Here is a 21,731-nt window from a genome sequence, read left to right as displayed (position 1 = left end):
AAGCAGTGAGTTCCCCCTCGAGTCCCTCCAAAAACCTATAAAAAATGGCTCTGAACCAATTCTAGAACTGCAGAACCCACAAAACAGCAAAGGGAAGCAGGGCTCCAGCCCAGGACAGCCTGGATGATCTCTGGGTGAGGTCTATCCCACACGGAGCTGGGAGCTGGGAGCTGGGAGCGGAGCAGAGCCCAGCGTGAGCTGCTCGGACCAACCAGACCAGGAGCTGGGCGGAGCAGGGCCTAGCGCCCTGAATCAGTGAGCTGCAGCAGTTACCAGACTTCTCAACCCACAAACACCAAAGACAGCAGAGAAGGTTAGTGGGAAAAGCTGCAGGAGTGGAAGGAGTTCACAGTTCGGCCACCGCCCCCGGGGCAGCGGAGGTGGGGCAGCTACAACTGCTGTTGCTTCTGGCCCCAGGCCCACCTAGTGGGAGGAATTAAGTGGCGGATCAGAGCAGGAGTGCACAGCCTGCTGAAGATCTAAGCCCAGTCCGGGTTGGGGGTTCTTGGGGAAGGAGGAGTGCTGGGGTGTCAGAGCTGGCACATCCCCCCAAAACATGGAACATAGAACTCTTTACTCTACAAGCAGTCATACTCTGCTGAAAAACTCAAGGGTCAAGTTAGCTGGTTGGGAATATGGCCAGGCAGCGAAAACACACCCAGATTCAGTCTCAGACTTTGGATTCTTTCTTTGGTGACAAAGAAGACCAAAACATACAGCCTAAAGAAGTCAACAAAGTGCAAGAGCCTACACCAAAATCCTCCAAGAAAAACATGAACTGGTCCCAGGCCATGGAAGAGCTCAAAAAGGAGTTGGAAAAGCAAGTTAGAGAAGTAGAGGAAAAATTGGGAAGAGAAATGAGAAGTATGTGAGAAAACCACGAAAAACAAGTCAATGACTTGCTAAAGGAAATCCAAAAAAAGACTGAAAAATACACTGAAGAAAATAACACCTTAAAAAATAGACTAACTCAGGGGGTAGCTAGGTGGCGCAGTGAGTAGAGCACCGGCCCTGGAGTCAGGAGGACCTGAGTTCAAATCCGGCCTCAGACACTTGACACATGTACTAGCTGTGTGACCTTGGGCAAGTCACTTAACCCCCAGTCGCCCTGCCAAAAAAGCAAAAAAACAAACAAAAAAAAATAGACTAACTCAAATGGCAAAAGAGCTCCAAAAAGCCAATGAGGAGAAGAATGCCTTGAAAGGCAGAATTAGCCAAATGGAAAAGACCACTGAAGAAAATACTACCTTAAAAATTAGATTGGAGCAAGTGGAAGCTAGTGACTTTATGAGAAATCAAGATATTATAAAACAGAACCAAAGGAATGAAAAAATGGAAGACAATGTGAAATATCTCATTGGAAAAACCACTGACCTGGAAAATAGATCCAGAAGACAGAATTTAAAAATTATTGGACTACCTGAAAGCCATGATCAAAAAAAGAGCCTAGATGTCATCTTTCAAGAAATTATCAAGGAGAACTGCCCTGATATTCTAGAGCCACAGGGCAAAATAGAAATTGAAAGAATCCATCGATCGCCTCCTCAAATAGATCCCAAAAAGAAATCTCCTAGGAATATTGTCGCCAAATTCCAGAGCTCCCAAATCAAGGAGAAAATATTGCAAGCAGCCAGAAAGAAACAATTTGAGTATTGTGGAAACACAATCAGAATAACCCAAGATCTGGCAGCTTCTACATTAAGAGATCGAAGGGCTTGGAATATGATATTCCAGAGGTCAATGGAGCTAGGATTAAAACCTAGAATCACCTACCCAGCAAAACTGAGTATCATGCTCCAAGGCAAAATACGAATTTTCAATAAAATAGAGGACTTTCAAGCTTTCTCAGTGAAAAGATCAGAGCTGAATGGAAAATTTGACTTTCAAACACAAGAATCTAGAGAAGCATGAAAAGGTAAATAAGAAAGAGAAATCATAAGGGACTTACTAAAGTTGAACTGTTTTGTTTACATTCCTACATAGAAAGATGATGTGTATGATTCATGAGACCTCAATATCATAGTACCTGAAAGGAATATGCATATATACATATATATGTTTATGTATGTGGAAAATATTATACTATTTTATATCATTTTTGTAATTTCAATAAGACTCAGGGCCTGAACTACTTAACCAGAAGAAAAGCCTGATCCTAACAGTCTTTGTTCTCTGAGTAAGCTCAGAGATATCTCTATCTTGTATCAACAAATCCAGATGGAGCATTCCTTGCTCTGTCCATGGCCATTAAGGGTGAAAACCTTGACCCCAGACACTATCTTGAATTATGTGACTTTTCCTTATCTTAATATTTTATGGGCATATACTATGTTGTGGAATGTTAATGGCCAATTAAACACAGAGATCCTGGGGTAGTAATTCCAATTGACACTCTGTCAACTATCTAATTTGTTGTATTTACAATCTATTCCATTAAGGAAAATCCTCTTCTTGTATCATGGTTAAACATACATGGGGGTCATAAAAATGAGGTCACACAGGCTTGCTAGCTCTGCTAAAATAACGTATTTAAGTTTTCTCATTGCTTTGTTCAGGCAGCCAGAGTTTATACTCTGACTCCTTGTACGTACAAGTAAGCTAGCTCTGCTATGCTTTAAGGGAAAATAATAAACAACATGGATTTTTCTATCACCTAGCTCTGTTGTTTCCTTCAACCAAATTTTCAGGTTTAACAGTTATGGTGCCGTGACTTTCTGATGGAAATGATGGAAACGGGACGATGCAGCCCAACCTTGGCAACACTTTTGGGCGCCATAGGATTAATTTTTCCTGGAATTTTGGCCTTGACAAGGTGGGGTAAGTTGTCTCTCTTCCCAGCTTCCAAAAAGAACTCCCACAAAATTGGTTGAAGTCTGGAAATTCCCTTTAAGCTAGCTCTGGGGGCAGGGATCAAATCTGTGGTAAAACACAGATCTGCGGTCAAACGCACATAGATCCCCTGGAAACACTGAATGATCTAGAAAATTAACTATGGATCAGTCAAAAACTAGAATTAGAAGTCCAACTGTTCCTCCACTCCCTCTCTTCCTTCGCTTGGAGGCTCTGGTCCTGGGGAGAAAAACTGCACTTTGCTTTTTCCCTCCCCTTCTGCCTCCCAGGAAGGGCTCTGATCCTGAGAGAGGTAACTCTGTTCTGCTACCGTTGCCTCCTCTCTCTGTTCCCTCCCCGCCCCTTTCCCCCTTCCCTTAAGGGCTCTGTTTTTGCCTTCTGCCCTATTCCTGCTTCCTTCCCTTGAAGGCTCCGATTATGGGGAGGATAAATGCATTTTATCCTTACTCCTCACCTTCCTTTATCTGTCCTAGTCCTCCTCCATCTCCCCTTTCCCCATTCCTAAGGGATAGGATATGGAGAGTCAGAAAAATCAGGAACGCCAAGGCTTCCCCAAAGACCATAGGGGTGCTAATAGCTAACTCATGAAAGCTTCTAATTCTCTGTTGTTTGAACTCTGAGCTCAGTCTGTATTTGTTCTGTATTTGTTTTGTTAATTGTCTGTTAACTGTCTGTGTGAAAGCGTGTGCTGTGAAATGTCTATACCAGGTAAAATCTGAAACGCGGGTAGACAGAGAATTCTAAGGCTGCAGTTAGGGAAACAGAGACTCTATTTCCTTTTTCAATGTTTGGCCTGGCCAGCCGAACTTGAAGAAAAAAATAGAGCTGAAACATTTTAGCATATTCTGGGATTGATTATTCATTAAAAGTTTGGAAATTGGTTAGTTGGATTTTGGGACAGAACTCCTGAGACTGTAAAATCCCTCCAGGAGCTCACTCTTGCTGATCACTTAGGTGAAGTTACTTGAGTTACAATCATTGAGATCTTTCACCATTGTCCTGTCTCTGACCGAGCCAGAGCTGCAGTAAAAGTTAGAGCAGCTAAACAAACTCCTTTCCTCCCAAATCAGATTAGGAGAAGAGAATGCAGGAGAACTGTAGGGAAAACTTAAATCACCTTTCCCCACCTGGCAAAAGGAGAAGGACAGAAATTCACAGACTGACAGTATTCTGACAGTCCTGTGCCCCTGGGTACCTTTGTAGCCCATTCTTTTTGGCAAAGTTTGGAATTGTCACCCAGGTCCTATGCATTCTGCCCACTCTGTCCCCAGCAGCTGCAAACTGCCCTAGGCTCAGTAACTTCTGCAGTTGTGGGGAAAGGGCGAGGTAGATGGATTTGGACTTTCTGCCTCCCAGAATTGTCACCACTGGGATACTAGCTTCTGCTCTAGGTAACTTCTCTAGGTAACTTTACACTTCTTGTTCCAATTGCAAAACTGTATTTTATTCTCCGTTTGACCTGTTTCCTGAGTTTTAAAGGGAAAGTAGTAATGATGGTTATTATGGGATCAAAATGATAATGATTGTAAAATGCATAACATAAAGTCTGGTATATGTTAGATACAACATTATTATTATCTCTCTCTGACTTAATGTAATTGTTAACTTATGAAGTGGTTTTTAAAATACCAGAAGTAATAAGCTGAATAATTTCTATATGTGGTAATCTGGAAATGCAATAGATGTCATTTGAAAATTATTGTTTCTGTATTTCTAAACTTGCATTGTGTTCCCAAAATTCTCTTAGATTGTGAAATTTGAGAAGACCATTGTGTGGTAATAAATGATATTATAGCAATTTTAATCTGATTTTGATATATGTGAATTGGGTTTCCAAAGGGAGGTGATAAAATCTGGAACTGTTATATGTGGTTATAACAAGTAAATAATTAATAATACTGATATTTAACCATGAGAACAGACTTTCTGGGTGAAAAATTTTCTATTATGAGAATATATCTGGTGATTTAAAGTTATAGTTTCAAATGATGAGATGAAAGATTCTCTGTGCAAGGAGATTTAGGAATATGTTCACCTAACTGATAAATGGGTTGTTTCAAGTTTTAAAATGCATAATTGTGTTTAGGGCACTGTTACATTTCTAAATTGTGTAATTTGACAAACATGTAACAGCAATATTGAAAAATGTGGTAATCTTTTACAATGCTAAGAGTATTGGGCCTTAGAAATTAAAATGTTACTACTAGTGGTTAGGAATCAGATTTGATTTGCTTATCCAACTCAGTTATGATCACTAGATTGGTAATTAATTGGAATCTGTTTCAAGTTTTAAGTACATGATAATTGCTTGTGGTGTACTTATTTCTAAATTTGTTATTATATACAAATTGGTTAACATCGCATTACCTGTGCTGTTAGAGAATAATTTCTCTTATAATCTGGATGTTGTTAGATTAAGAATTGTACTTAATTAAGAAATTGAGGTTTTTAACTGAAACAAGAACTTTTGAAACCATCTAGTCATGAATTCTTATCAATCTTGTGTGGTTTTCAGTGTAGAGGAATTACTCTGGAAAAAGCTCTTTAAAGTCCTGGTAAACTTTGTTATTGTGATAGGGTTAATTTAATTGAGTATGTAATTTATAGAAATTAAGTGTCCTCCCATTATAACACTTTTTGACTAAGGAACTTTGTAATATCTAGGAATTCTGGGCAATATTTGAGAATGAGGCCATTTGGTACCAACTTAGTTAATAGAACTAATGCTTATCTATAGAAGCGCCCATTCAATGTCTTATTCAAGGTTCTTTTTGAGTAAGGAGGTTGGAAACGACAGTGTGAATTCCTTACTCCTCCCCACCCTTAGTTTAGATAAGAAGATTCACCTTAGCCCACCTGTCAGAAGGGAAGGAAAGGGGAGGGGCAACAATTACTGGGATTTGAGTTTTTACTGAAAGAAAGAACAGTAGGGGTCAGAAGCCTAAAAAAAAGCCTGGCTTTTTAAAGTCAGCAAAAGTGATGTGTTTTTAGGATAAGATTGGGTTTCGAGGAGGATGTGGGTCTTAAGGATACAGTTCTTATTAGTGAAGCTTGCCTTCTGATGGAAAAGAACCCACCCTCAGGGGGAGATGAGATGGCAGATCTCTCTAATAAGTGTTCCTTTCTTTTAGAATGAGTTATCACGAAAAACAAATTTTTTTTTTCTTTTTTTTGTGTCTTTGTGTGTTTAAGAAGCTGGAATGGGATTCCAGTATACACAGTTATGTCAGTAGAAGTATTAACTTATGAGTTGTTTTGTCTTATGGTTGAAATGTAAAGAAGACTGATTTGGAAAGGTAAAATAAGGTTGAGGGAAAATAGGAAAATAGGATAAGAAAGTTAGGGGACAAATGGGAGTTAGCTAAGCCTCTCCTGTCCCGAGAATGATAGTTTCAAATGGTTTCAGTTAAGTTGAGAGTGTGAGAAAGTATTTTAGAAGACAGAAAAGTTATGCAGCTTGATTCGATTTGATAATTATTAGCTCAATGAAATTTAGGACAGTCCTATCTAAAGGATATTTATTTGCTATTAAAGATTTTATGGGACTACAATTTAATATTGTTTTAAGCTCTGATTACAGGTTTAGGTCACATGAAGCCAGTAGTAGAATGGCAGGCATTACAGGCTGAGAATTCTTAAAGGTGGATGTCTATGCCTGGAAAAAGTCTTGAAGACGACCTTGGACACAGCCTAGGTAGGATCTTCCTGACTCTATTTCCCAATTCTGCTATTTCCTTTCTGAAAGGGAAAATCCCCACCTGATTACTCCTAAGCCCTGCTTTCAGCACCTGGTGACTATAAGATTGGCTATCAGATATGACTCATGCCTGGAATCAAACAGAGCTAAGGAAGTTCTTTCCTTCTGTTAAGATATATGACATAGTCCCTCTTTCCTTTCATAGCAAATTTATATTATCAGGAAGTTTTGTAAGCACAATGCTAAGTCTATTAGGTAATAGATGAATATTGGAATATCTCTGAGTTATTATAATAGGATACAGGAATGAATAGCTTACAATTTTAACCTATGTTCATGACCAAATAAAGATCAGAAGGATATAGAGATAACATCCTCCAAAAGGAGGAAATGATCAGACACAGTAATAAGGCAAAGATGTAATGTGATAAATGTCTAATTAAATAGGATAGCAAATTTTGAGGAAAAGGCAATAGGATCAAATTGATTCCTCTAACAATTATATACAGATGTGTATGATTGGCTCCAAAATTTAGCAGTCATGGAAATTCAAGCTAATAAGTGTGCTTAGGTAATAAGATCTTAAATGTGGATTTTTGCACAAGGAAATTGTATAAGATATTGTTACAAGTGAAATTGTATCTCCTTTATTAAAGTATCTGTCTGATGATTTTAAAAGGAAGATGAGTTCAATTTATGGTTGGACCTTCATATTTTAAAGGATTCTTATACCAGGTACAAAATTTAGGTAAGGTTAGAAACAGTAGATGATATATGAACTGAAATACTCTGAAGTTAAAAGAAGGAGAGCCAAATTTAAGTGATTAAGTTATATTAAGTTAGAATTGTCTGAGGATTTCTAGATCTGAACCAGAGAAGCAGAATTCTCTTTTACTATCTAGGGACCAGATAACTACAATCAGGCATCTGGGATTCAAGAAAAAAGTGCTACTTTAAATGGACATTGGAAATATGTAACTGGGATTTAAAGCTACTTTGTATTTGTACTGTTTGAACTTAGCCCTGAGTGGCTGGGACCTATGGTGTGCTGTTTTTCTCTCAATTATCAAATTACATGTGTTCTGAGAGCTCCTGTCAGATCTGACTACTTCTATAGCTGCCAACTTGTGGATATGGACTCCTTGATCCTTCTATCACATCTGATGATTGCCCGTGCTCCTGAGTGAACATCTGAGCCCATAGGACACCTTGCCCTCCAGTTTCAAAAGAGCCTGAAGGGGACAGCATCAGACGCAGGCAATCTTCCCAAGGGCCCGGACCAGAACCTGAACGAAGAACTGCTCTTTCCCTTTCTGAGTCCGTTGCGTTCCCAAGACTGTTTACTTGTACCTTTGGTGTCTTTAGCTTATCTTACTTAGGTGTTCTAGTTTCCCCATTATGCTGCCTACTGATACCCCTTTCAACTTGCTCCCCCTGCTTGTTTACAAGTAGTTTATAATTACTGTGCATCTCTGGGGATGTCCAAACACAGAAAGAGAAAAAAAAAAACCTGAATCCACCTAGATAAGGATTTTTACAACTTTACCCCTGAGGAAGATAGAGGTTTTTCCATACCTTAATTGGTCTTCAGGTGAAGCTATCAGCTTACCTTTGACCAAAAGGAGGAAATGTGGAAAATATTATACTATTTTATATCATTTTTGTAATTTCAATAAGACTCAGGGCCTGAACTACTTAACCAGAAGAAAAGCCTGATCCTAACAGTCTTTGTTCTCTGAGTAAGCTCAGAGATATCTCTATCTTGTATCAACAAATCCAGATGGAGCATTTCTTGCTCTGTCCATGGCCATTAAGGGTGAAAACCTTGACCCCAGACACTATCTTGAATTATGTGACTTTTTCTTATCTTAATATTTTATGGGCATATACTATGTTGTGGAATGTTAATGGCCAATTAAACACAGAGATCCTGGGGTAGCAAATCCAATTGACACTCTATCAACTATCTAATTTGTTGTATTTACAATCTATTCCATTAAGGAAAATCCTCTTCTTGTATCATGGTTAAACATACATGGGGTCATAAAAATGAGGTCACACAGGCTTGCTAGCTCTGCTAAAATTACGTATATAAGTTTTCTCATTGCTTTGTTCAGGCAGCCAGAGCCTATGCTCTGACTCCTTGTATGTACAAGTAAGCTAGCTCCGCTATGCTTTAAAGGAAAATAATAAACAACATGGATTTTTCTATCACCTAGCTCTGTTGTTTCCTTCAACCAAATTTTCAGGTTTAACATGTATATATATGAATGTGCATGTATGTATATAGGTATGTATGTATATATATATATACACACACACACACATATATGTGTATATATATATATATATATATATATATATATATATATATATATATATATATATATATAGACAGAGAGAGCGGACACAGGGTGAGTTGAAGATGAAGGGAAGATATCTAAAAGAAATAAAATAAAATTAAGGGATGAGAGAGGAATATATTCAGAGAGGCAGATAGGGAGAGATAGAATGGGTGGATTATCTTGCATAAAGGTGGCAAGAGGAAGCAGTTCTGTGGGAGGAGGGGAGAGGGGAGGTGAGGGCCGAATGAGTGAATCTTGCTCTCATCAAATTTGGACTGAGGAGGGAATACCATACATACTCAATTGGGTATCTTACCCCACAGGAAAGAAGAGGGAAGAAGATAAAAAAAGGGGGGGGGATGATGGAGGGGAGGACAGATGAGGGGAGGAGGTAATCAAAAACAAACACTTTGGAAAGGGGACAGGGTCAAGGGAAAAAATTCAATAAAGGGGGATGGGTTGGGAAGGAGCAAAATATAGTTAGTGTTTCACAACATGAGTATTGTGGAAGGGTTATACATAATGATACACATGTGGCTTATGTTGAATCACTTGACTTCTTAGGGAGGGTGGGTGGGAAGGGAAGAAGGGAGAGAATTTGGAACTCAAAGTTTTAAAAACAGATGTTCAAAAACAAAAAAAAATTTGCATACAACTAGAAAATAAGATACACAGGCAATGGGGCATAGAAATTTATCTTGCCCTACAAGAAAGGAAGGGAAAAGGGGATGGGAGGGGAGTGGGGTGACAGAAGGGAGGGTTGAATGGGGAACAGGGCAACCAGAATATAGTCATCTTGGAGTGGGGGGGAGGGTAGAAATGGGGAGACAATTTGTAATTCAAACTCTTGTGAAAATCAATGCTGAAAACTGAATATGTTAAATAAACAAATTAAAAAAATACCTGAGGAAAGATGGGGGGAGGAAAAATGAAGGGAGGGAAGGAAGGAGGCAGAGGGAGAGGGCAAAAAAGGAAGGAAAGAAGGGAGGGAGAAAGAGAGAAAAGAAAGGAGAGAACAAGAGAGAAAAGAAGGGAGGGAGGGAGGAAATGTAACAGCCCTGACAGAGACTGGAGCCACAACAACCAGGCTAAACAACCAAGGGAATGACGGTCCAAAACTGGTGGGATGCAATTCAAAGAAATACTTAGGGAAAACGTTATATATCTAAATGCTTTCATCAAGAAAAGGAGGAATAGATCAATGAATCAGAATGCAACTGAAAAAGCTAGAAAAAAAAAAAAACAAAAAATGACACACCAGACCCCCAATGAAATGTCATCATAGAAATTAAAAATTGACTGATCTCGAAAGGGCTTTTTCTACCCTGCCCCTGTGCTGGGGAGCTTCTTCCTCGACTTTTCAGTTCCTTTTAGGACAACTAAATGGTGCTGGACATGGAGTAAGAAGACCGGAGTTCAAATCCTACTTCAGACACTAGCTATGTGACCCTGGGCAAGTCACTTCTTCTGCCTCAGTTTCCTTATCTAGAAAATGAAGATATTGATAACTCCTGCCTCTCTCAGCATTGGCTACAATGGTACAATGAGCTCTTCTTTGTAAAGACTTTGGCAAACCTTGCAGCACCATGTAAAGGCTAGCTGTGATTTCCCTGAGACCAACGACCATCCATTGTGCATGGCTGGGGAAGTCAGGGAAGGCTGAGCCTGATCTGGGGTCTCTCCCAGACAAAGTCCTATGGGGTGGGACCTGTCACCAAAAGTAACTTCCCCAGCTCTGCTCTGACCTTCCTCCCTGATGCTGACACATGAGTCTACACCCAAGGCACCCAAACCACCCCCGCTATGAAGCAATCAATAGGAAACCACAGTGAGCAAGGAGCTGGGAAACCTTCTCAGTGACACTGGACCCTGAGGGACTCAGAGCACAGCAGACCCCGGGCACATTCTCAGCCGCACACTGTGCCTGATATACCACTGGGCTACCCTCCCGCTATCTACAGGCACAATTATGAACCCATCCTCTCTGCTCTGCCACACCTCAGTGGGTCATGGGGAGAGGAGACCCCCAAACTCAAAGGGACTTTACATATCACTAATGCCAGATACACACCACGTATATACAACTTTGTCCCAGAGAAGGGGACAGTCTGAAGTCACCCAGCAATGTGGGGAGGGAGGTGGGAGAAGCTGGAGCTCTTAGAGGGGTCTTCTGGCATCAAGCCCCTTTCACTCAAACCAGCACTAAGCCCAGACTCTGATCCTCTGTCTCCTTCCTCTGGGGATGTTGGGTGAGGAGGATGTGGGGAGCTGGGAGTAACCACGGTGCTCTCTGCCAGGGCTGTTTCTGAGCCAGAGGATGAGGGTACAGGCAGCTGAGTCCTTCCCCCCTGACTCTCCCTGCCCAGAGCAGACACCTGCCCCAGGAGGGGGGGGCAGCCTGGGCTGGACTGACAGGGCTTAACGTGACCAGAGGCCAAACATGTAGCTGATTTGAGAGCCTGTTCTACAGCACCCCCTCAGATTCTGGGGCTGGACCAATGGCCACTCCCTTCTTGCCCAGCCCTTTCCAGGCCAAGGTTTGGCAGGTCTGGGCTGCTTGTGGCCAGGCTTAGAGGAGATATTCCTCACTGGTCCATTGAGGGGGGTCTATTCAGGCGGGTCCTCCAGGGACTGCCTTTCAGGGGGTGTTAGGTCCCTGAGGGATTCCCATGAAGAGGCTGGTGATATCCTAGGTCTGAGGCAGGGGAGGGCATTACCCCTTCTGGTAAGTTTCTGAGGTAAGGCTCCAGATAAGGCACTGATGCTATAACCCCTACGATTTAGGAAGTGCCCAGGAATGGAAGAGCTCCTGACTCCTTTTTCACACGTTTGAGAGTGAACACACACACACACACACACACACATATACACAAAGACTCACATATACATACCCACATTCACACACACACACATATACACAAAGACTCACATATACATACACACATAATATATACACACACTTACACGTACACATTGACACACATGTACATACACACATACATACACACACATTCTCACACATACATATACACACCTGTACACACAAACATACCACGCAGTGCACACACACGTTCACACAAACATACACAGACATACACATACACACACACATATACAAACTCACTGTTACACTGAGGTGTTAACATGATCAAAGATCTTCCCCCACCCATTTAACAGACCTCAGGTGGAGCTAGTTAAGAGAAGCTTGATTAGGGGAGGCTGGTTTATAGGAAGGCGCACACCTTTTTCTAGGTAGGTGCTAAGTCCCAGTCCTGCACCTTTTGCTGATTAGGTGTGAATCCCTCGATGTCTAAATGGGGTGGAACCCTGAGGGTAGCCATTAAGCTCAGAGCACAGAGAGCTGCGAAGAAGGGAGAACTGCAAGAGAGAAGGAGAACTAGAAGGGAGGGAGAGACAGAGAGAGAACTGGAAGGGCTCTGAGAACTGCAATGGCTTTCAGAACTATGGGAGGAGAAGATGCAGGCAAGCGCACAGTTAGGACTGTAAGTGTTTACCTGAAGGTCCCAGCGGAGGGGAAGGTTACCGGATGGCTTGGTTCCTTGCTACAATATTGTGTTTTAATCTCCTTGCTGTTACATTGAAGTGGAGTTACTGATTTTGGGGATACAATCGTTGCTATGTCAAATTAGAATTATTGGTTTTGGGATTTGATCCTCTGGTATCTGAATAAATGTTTTACTTCTTCTGCCTTCTATATAGAGAGTCCCTTATATTTTGTGATTCTGAACTATACAGGCATATTTATGGTCACCATTGATATCATGAATTTTGCCTCACACAGAATCTCACACATATTCACACACACACACACACACACACACCCTCTTTGACTCTAGCTCCCCAAGTCTGTGACCAGAGTTGCATCACCAACAGCTAACTCGGCAGCACAGAGGTGTGGGGTCTTATATCAGCCATGATGGGGACAAGAGGGCAGCCCACTCAGGAGGATTTCAGTACCAGGGAAAGGGTGAGCATCCCTCATGTTGTGATCCAAAAGCACCAGATGCAAACACTGATAAAGATGGCTCACCATTTTCGCAGCAACCACATTATGTCTGAAGCCAGTGTCTCTAAGGCCAAAGTACATGTGCAGAAGAGACAGTGGCCAACCAGTTTGGGGTGGGGAAATGGGATTTTTTTGTACTTGGTGCTTTGCTACACATTCTCAGTAAATATACTTTTGTAAAAGCTAAATAAATGCTTGTGGAATCAATAGGAGTTAACTGATATCATCTCATTAATTGACATTAGGAGCACACCAACTGGCCAAATGACTTGTGGGAACACACAGTGGGGTGGGATGGGCACATAAGCAATGGGATTAAAGAATTGGTAACCGAGTCCTGGGGGCCTGACCCGCCAACCGGAGTACAATTTGGGAGGGGAAGTCCCAGGGCCTTCAGGCTACAGAAGGCAGAGGCCTCAGCAGTGCTGAGGATGGGCTGAAGCTAGCAAGGTGACTTGGAAAACTCCAGAAGAGACCACCCTGGGCCCTGAGGTAGCAGCTCCCAAGCAGCACACCCATCAGCCCCTTCTTCTGTGGGGTGACTTTAACCCCTTCATTACTAGGACACAGAAATCCCTGTCTGCTTGGTGAGGGATTGAGCCCACGTAAAAAGCAGCAGGGCTGAGGACCCACACGTACAAAAATATTAATAGCAGCTCTCTTTGTAGTGACCAAGAACTGGAAATTGAGGGGATGCCCATCAATTGAGGAATGGCTGAACAAGTTGCGGTGTACAAATATAATGGAATACTATTCTGCTATAAGAAATGAGGATCACGTAGACTTCAGAAAAATCTGGAAAGACTTGTATGAACTGATGCTGAGTGAAGGGAGCAGGACCAGGAGAACACTGTACACAGTCACAGGCACATTGATTGATGACTGACTTTGACAGAATTAGCCCTTCTCAGCAATGCAAGGACCTGACTTCCAAAAGGCTCGTGATGGAAAATGCCTTCCACATCCAGAGAAAGAAATATGGAGTCTGAGCGAAGAGAGAAGCAAATGATTTCCTTTCTTTTGCTTTATTTTGTTTTGTTTTCTTTCTCATGGTTTCTTCCATTCAGTGTAATTCATCGATACAACATAACTAATGTGAAAATATGTTTAATAGGAACGTATATGTAGCACCTATATCAGATAGCAGGCCATCTTGGAGGGGGAGGGGGAGAAAATTTATAACTTATGGAAGTGAATGTTGAAAACTAAAAATAAATAAATTCACTAATAAAAAATATTTTAAAGCAGCAGGACTCAGGAGCAGGAATCTAGCTCAGGGCAGGATTTGGTTTGGGGACCAGAGTCAGATTCATGGGCCCCTAATGAGACCCACACCTCCCAAGTTGGGGAGGGGGACTGTGAAGCTGACAGCTAAGGCTTGCTTGAGGATCTTTCCTGGGCTGTGGAGCCTGAATTATCACCATAAAAGCAAGAATTGTTCCATCATTCTGGCAGTAGAGGACTCTCCACCCCCCTCCTCCCCCCTCACTCATACATAGTATGGAGACATCAGTGAAGTAGCAACCACAGAGAGGAAGGAGAAGTGAACCTTTTCAGGGTTTGGCCAACTCAGAGCAGAGCCCGCCCTGGTCCCACCCTGTGCCTCAGACACTGTTCTGGGCAGCCGGCAGTCCCTTCCCCCACCAGCCACTGGGACCACCATGACCCACAGCCTCTCTGTCTTGCTGTACCTTGGTGAGTCCTAAAAAGCCCCATATTGGAGGGGACTGTACGCACCACCAACTCCAACCCGACCTCACCGCCATCTTCTTGAGGAAATACTGTCCCAGAAGGAGGGGCCAGTCTGACGTCGCCCAGCAAAGTGGGGAGGAGGGGAGAGAAACCGGAGCTCTTAGAGAGTCTTCCACCATCCAGCCCCTTTCACTCACACCAGCCCTAAGCCCAAGCTCTGATCCCTCTGTCTCCTTCGTCTGGGGGTGTTGGGTGGGGAGAATGTGGGGAGCTGGGAGTAACCAGAGTTCTCTTTGCCAGGGCTATGTCTGAGCCAGAGGATGAGGGCACAGGCAGGTGAGTATTTTCCCCCTCACTCTCCCTGCCCAGAGCAGACAGCTGCCCTAGGAGAGGGAGGGGGAGATCTGGGCTGGGCTGACAGGGCTTAAAGTGAGGGGACCCAGTATGGGGTGGGGGGGAACGGAGAAAGAGGATCCCCTGCAACTGACAGCTCTCATTCCCTTCCAGACACATTCCCGAAGCCCTCCCTCAGGGCAGAGAATGGTTCTTTGGTGCCCCAAGGGAGAAGTGTGACCCTCAGGTGCCGGGGGTCTTTAGAGGCTAATAACTACCGTCTGGAGAAAGACCAAAGGTCTACAACGATAGTGATAATGGATGTGAAACCCTCTGGAATAGAGGGCAAGTTTCACATCCCAGTAGTGACAATGAATGATGCAGGGACCTACTACTGCCACTACAAACACTCATCCTTCTGGTCAGAGCGCAGTGACCCCCTGGAGCTGGTGGTGACAGGTGAGGAATCCCCCTCCAAGCCCTAAGCCCCTCAGGCAGGGTTGGCTCCAGGTCCTAGAAACAACTAAGTTCCTCACCAGCCCAGCCTGGCCCCAAGCATCACTCTGCCTCTGCCCTTCCTGTCCTCTCCCCTGTCTCTGCCTCTGCTCTCCCTCTGGGGCTAGAGGTGGGGGGAGGAAATCAGCATTTATACAGTCCCTAATATATGACAAGCACTTTACAGTTATTATCCCTGTGAGGTAGGTGCTGTTACGATCCCCATCTTACAGCTGAGGAAACTGAGGCAAACAGACAGAAAGTGCCTTGCCCAGGATCACATAACTGAGAAGTGTCTAAGGCTGGATTTGAACTCAGGTCTTCCTGACCCCAAGCCCAGGCCTCTGTCCATTGCACCACCATAGTCAGATCACATCTTGAGGCCAGAGAGGAAGTAGGAGGCTCAGCCTGGGTCTCGGGACACCAGACAGAGCTGGTGGCTCCTGAGGAGGGGGCACAGGGCTGGTGGAGACTCTCTCCCTCTCAGCCAGGAGAAGGAATGCAGGGTGGCCCTGCTGCTCTGCCCCTCCCCCAGCTCAGGCCTAGGCACAGAGAGGGGAGAAGGTGTCTCCTCTGGATATCCCCAGGGATTTTTCTACAGGAAGGTTTAGCAGGCCAGGATGGAAATGAACCAGGAGTCACAACCAAGCCTCTTACTGTCCTTCCCACACCTGCCCCAGGCACCAGCCCAGGGGCTAAGAAGAGAGCCAAGCTCTGCCTTAGCTAAGGAGCTAATAACTGATCAGAACTGCTGAGATGGGTCTTAAATATACCCCCATTTCCAACTCCCATGGAGAGAGATCCTATTACAAAGCACCAGGGATTGGGGCGTCCAGTCCCCAGCCAGGGAGGAAGAAGCTCTGTCCTTGCCCTTCCCCCTCCCCCAACCACTCCCCATTGGTTTATCTTTTCTCTCTGCCTCTGTCCTCTGTCTCCCTCTGCCTTTCTCTCTCTCTCTCTTTGTCTCTCTCTTTGTCTTTCTGTCTCTCTGTCTCTGTCTCTGTCTCTCTCTCTCTCTCTCCCTTTCTCTCTCCCTTTCTCTCTCTCTGTGTGTCTCTCCTTATTGACCCAACTACTTTCCATTGGTCCCCCAGAACTGTCCAAAGTCCTTCCTCTCCCCCCAAAGCTACGATATTTTCATTTTTGTAGAGATGAGCTAAATCTCCACCCCCAGGCAAGGGTCCAGGCAGGCCCAGGCAAGGCCTCCCACCAGCCAAGTCTGCCCCCTCTCCTGAAAGAAGGAGGGTCACAGCCCTAACTCCAGGCTCTCCTCCTCCTCCCCCAGGCTGGTATGATCCACCCTCCCTCTCAGCCATGCCCAGCCCCGTGGTGGCCTCAGGACACAGTGTGACCCTCCAGTGTCAGTCACAGCAATCGTATGGCAGGTATGCCCTGTACAAGGATGGAGAAGAGATCAGCAGGGACCTGACCCAGGCCCATGGAAGGGGTTCCCAGGCCAATTTCCTCATCCCAGCTGTGAACTCTACCCACGAAGGGACTTACCGATGCTACAGCTTTTACCACGACTACCCTTATGTGTGGTCAGCCCCCAGTGATCCCCTGGTGCTCAGGGTCACAGGTGAGGGAGCCCCAGCCCTGCCCCCCTACCCCATGTCTCCTAAGCTCCATCACTGGCCCTGGGGTACCACCCTACCTGCTCAGGTCCCTGCCCCAGGGGACCCCAGGGGCCAACAGGCTCAGAGGGAGGAGATGGAGAGTCTGGGCAATGGGTCCTACTCAGAGAAGGCAGAAAGTGAAGACTCTCCTCCTAGCCCTTCTAGACGCCCTCGCTATCTGCCACCTGTCCAGGTATGTGGGTCTCACAGACAGACAATGTGTCTACTACGGTTGAGGTCAGAGGGGGAGCCAAGAGGAAGCCAAACCATGACAGAGGTGTAGTCAGCAGGGCAGGGGGAGGTTAAATATCCCCAAGCCTCTCACCCTTCTCCTCTCCCTGTTTCCCTCCCCTTCCCCCAAATCCCAGACAGGAGCTAGAAGAGAGGCCAGAAGAATCATAGAATCACCAAATCTCACAAATAGACAGGCCAGGAGAGGTCACTCAGCACACACACATCCATTTAACAGATGGAAAAGTGAGGCGCAGAGAAGCGGGGGACTTGCCCAACATCTCTCACCCAGCAAGTCTGGGCAGATCTGGGGCTCACACCCGGGGCTCCCTCCAGGCCTCCAGCCCCTAACACTGCCCCCTTCCTCATCCCCAGGGACCTTCTCTCCAAGCCCTAAATCTTCAAACATGTTATTTGTTGAGTAACTGGAGGATTCCCAGCAGAGAGTGGAGGGAGGCAGGAGCTGGATGTCCAGCCCCACCCAGGGTCCTCTCATTTCCCATCACTCCTCCCACAGTACCTTGTTATTCTCCTTTTCCCACCTACGTGCCTTTGCCCAGGTTGTCCCCCTGCCCGGCATACTCTCTCTCCTCACTTCCTTCTCTTACAATGCAAAGATCCCTTCCAGGCTGAGCTTGGAAGCCTCCTCCTAAAGAAGCCTTGACTGTCCTCCACCCCAGGTATTAGCAATCCTACACCTCAGATGAAACCCCATGGATTTACTTGTATACATGGTACCAGAGTATTCCAGGAGAATGTCAGCCCCTGGAGGGCAGGAGCTAGCTTTGTTTTGTCCTGTTTCCTGTGGGAATGACCTAGCACAGGGCCTGGGACAGGAGGAGTGCTTAATAAGAGAGTGTAGACCAGAATTACTGAATAAGACTCAGGGCTCGCTCCCTCAGGACAGGCTGTGTCCCGCCCCCTCACACTGAGGGCTCTCTGTTCTTACTTCCTCACACATTCACATCATCTCCCACCTCTAGGCTCTTGCACAGGCTGTGCCCCCTGCCTACGATTCTCCACCCCTTGATTTCTCACCTCCCTCCAATACTCTACTCTCTCTCCCCTTCTGGGAGGAGATTTTCCTTTCCCTGGTGCCCTCCTCCACTCCTCCCAGGGCCTCCCTCAGACATTACTGGTGTTAAACCTGAAAATTTGGTTGAAGGAAACAACAGAGCTAGGTGATAGAAAAATCCATGTTGTTTATTATTTTCCCTTAAAGCATAGCAGAGCTAGCTTACTTGTACGTACAAGGAGTCAGAGCATAGGCTCTGGCTGTCTGAACAAAGCAATGAGAAAACTTATATACGTAATTTTAGCAGAGCTAGCAAGCCTGTATTACCTCATTTTTTATGACCCCCATGTATGTTTAACCATGATACAAAAAGAGGATTTTCCTTAATGGAATAGAGTTGTAAAGGATGTTGACAAAAGTCAGTTGAAACTACAGCCCAGCGTCTCTGTGTCTCATTACATTCCATAACATAGTATATACCTGTAGAATATTAAGCAAGGTAATCTCTCTTGGGGTTAGGGTAATGTCCTTAATGATCTGGCCTTGCTGACAGAGGTAAGAGTATTTATTACCTGAGCAAACTTTTAGAGAGAACAAAGAAGCCCAGGTCCTGGATCTTCATCCAGTTACTCATTAATTCAGGCTCTGGGTCTGGTTGAAATTAGAAATGATATAAAATAGTATAATATTTTCCACACTGGCCACCTGTTCTCTGGGTACTTTGTCCCAGCTGGCCATTGTCAGGTCTTCTCCCAGTTAGAATGGGAGCTCCCTGAGGACAGGGTCCAAATTACATGTAATTAAATGTAAGTAAATGCTTGTTGATATCAATATTAGTAGTAACCTGGTTATATAAAGCCTTTCAATGCTTTACACTCCTTATCTCAGAGGATCCTCACAAGAGCCCTGGGAGGCAGGTCCTGTTTTTAACCCCAATTTCCAGATGAGAAAACTGAGGCTGAGAGAGTGCAGGGGACCTGACCAGGCTCACCCAGAGAGGACAGGTCTGAGGTGGGATCTGAACTCTTCTTGTCCTCACCACAAGTTTCCTGCTCCATCCCCTCCCCCAAGCTGGAGCCAAAACTGCAGGAGATGTAGGAGGGGACGAAGTGAGGGCAAAGTGAAGGTGTATCAGGAAAGGGCCTGGGGCTGCCTCAGGGCCCTGCAGAGGAAGCACTGGGGGCAGGGGCAAGAAGAGACTGGCTTCTCTCCCCACAAGCCCCAGGCCTCACACCTACCCCCAGGCTCCCAGTCAGTGAGTCACCAGGTGCACGGGCTGGGCTAGGGCTAAGACTGAGGAGGCTGGGAGGGGGAGCAGAGGAATCTGGGCCTCCCTTGATGGGGCCTGAGATTGGGAGTCTTGTCCCTCTCCCAGTGACTGCCCTTCCACCTTCCAGGTCCTGCCCCCCAGGATTACACTGTGGGCAACCTCATCCGCCTCACCCTGGCTGGGCTGGTTCTCCTCCTCCTTGGGGTCCTGCTGGCTGAAGCCTGGCAGCGCAGGGGGGACCACTGAGCAGGAGCTCCAGGAATCCCTGACAGATGGGAAGACAGAGTGGGGTTCACTGAATGCGTGCATCCCAAAGACTCATTGAGGCCTGGACTTCTGCCCAGCTCCAGACAGAGGGAAGGACCTTACCATCCCTGCAACCTACCCCTGGCCCAAGCTGATCATGCCCAGCCCTCCCCCCAGGCCCAACCTGATGATCCCCAGCCTTTCCCCCAGGCCTCCCCCTATTCCCCACTACTCCTGCTCTGACCCCACACACACTGACTCTCTCCTCCCCACTCCAGTCCCATCTCTGCCTCCCAGAAGGGATGATCATTGACAATACCTCTTGATAATGAAAAAGGAAAAAATAGTCCCCCAGAATACTAAAGCACCTCAGGAGTCATAGACACCTGCAGGCTTTGTGATTTTCACCATCAGTGGCCATTGTATGTGTATCTTTGTGTCTGTGTGTCTATGTGTGTGTATGTGTGTGTCTGTGTAAATGGGTGTTAGTGTGTCTGTATATGTATGTGTGCATGCATGTGAGTTTGTGCGTATATTTGTATGTCTCTATGTAGAAAACATGGCAGAAACTATCTCCCTGGGCCTCCCTCTGCAGACTTTTGGCCATTGGGTTCTCAGGACCTGGAAGCACACCCTTACCTACACCAGAGCCACTGCTTTCTTCTCCCCCAGGTCCTCTCCCAAATCAGACTCCCCACATCCCAGGACCACCTTCCCCTGAGATGGCAGGGCCTACAAACACCATATGATACCAGGCTTTTCTCATGTCTAGTCCCTGCTTCCTAAGGTATACAAGAGCATGTTTGCTCCATAGAGTTCCTGAGGCTACCAGAGTCAAACTTCCTTTGAGAAAGTAAATGAATCAATGTTGCTTGCTAGAGAACACTCACCTGCATAGACACCTGTACATACCTGGCCATCATCATAACTTGGGGTTCCATCTCTCAGACACTAAAAGTCCCCCTAGGCCATCACCACCACACTGCCCCTAGAGAGGTACCCTGGACTCCAAGGGCCAATCATACAGACTCTCCTCAAAGCTCGACATTTTGCTCCATGCCTCTTGCCTATGTGAGGTGTGCATTACTGAGATGGGAAGAGAAGAGACATCCACTCTTCTGGTGTCCAGCTTCTAGAGAAAAGGTGAACCATTCTAACCTCTGTTCAGGTTCCTGAAAGAAGAGAAAGACTCAGAGAAGAAGGCAACAGTAGAGGATCTGGCCATCTCCATCGTGTCCCTATCCCAAGCTTACTACTCTGGGGGCTTTGGGGGATTTCTCCTTCAGGCAGACCTAAGACTCTTTCTTCTGGTGGAGCTGAGGTTCCTCCTTCTCAAGGGGAGAAAGGACTTCTTCACTCTGTTTCTGCCATATATTTTCCTACAGATCCCTTCTCTGAGTACTGTTTTATATACACCTGGATAAATGAGTTTCTTTGCTATTGGCTGTGTCTGTTCATTGTGGAATTGGCATCTGGTGGAAAGGGAGCCAAGCCTCAGATAGAAGGCTTAGGGCCTTTCTTCCCCATCGAAGGACAGAGACCAGGAGTGCCGGAAACGAAGTCCTTTCGTCTAGACTAATAATGTTTAAAGGAAGGGAGAGATATAATTCTAGCCCACTTTCCCATCTCTCTGAGGAGACCAGAGTAGCCTCTGGCACCAACCTCCTTCTTCCTCTCCTAGAAGGAAACAAAGTCACCCTTGGAAAAAGGAGGTGGGAGGGAGGAGATGCCTCCTTATGAGCCACAGATAGACAAATTCTTATGGATATTGTTAAAACTGAAAATTTGGTTGAAGGAAACAACAGAGCTAGGTGATAGAAAAATCCATGTTGTTTATTATTTTCCCTTAAAGCATAGCAGAGCTAGCTTACTTGTACGTACAAGGAGTCAGAGTATAAACTCTGGCTGCCTGAA

The 21,731-nt window shown here is 45.2% G+C and overlaps 1 protein-coding gene across 1 annotated transcript in view; it reads left to right on the top strand.

Annotated features, from left to right (window-relative positions):
* Positions 1-21,731, top strand: part of LOC118836294 (leukocyte immunoglobulin-like receptor subfamily B member 3) — a 64,954-nt gene that overhangs the window by 21,732 nt on the left and 21,491 nt on the right. Inside the window, exons 12-17 of the mRNA XM_036743625.1 lie at positions 14,493-14,614; positions 14,912-14,947; positions 15,119-15,403; positions 16,725-17,018; positions 17,662-17,703; positions 20,889-20,940. Of these exons, the coding sequence (XP_036599520.1) occupies positions 14,493-14,614; positions 14,912-14,947; positions 15,119-15,403; positions 16,725-17,018; positions 17,662-17,703; positions 20,889-20,940 (831 nt within the window). The remainder of the gene's footprint in view (positions 1-14,492; positions 14,615-14,911; positions 14,948-15,118; positions 15,404-16,724; positions 17,019-17,661; positions 17,704-20,888; positions 20,941-21,731) is intronic.

The sequence above is a fragment of the Trichosurus vulpecula genome, chromosome 2 (assembly GCF_011100635.1).
Source record: "Trichosurus vulpecula isolate mTriVul1 chromosome 2, mTriVul1.pri, whole genome shotgun sequence".
Lineage (NCBI taxonomy): Eukaryota > Metazoa > Chordata > Mammalia > Diprotodontia > Phalangeridae > Trichosurus > Trichosurus vulpecula.
This window is presented reverse-complemented; position numbering and strand designations above follow the sequence as displayed.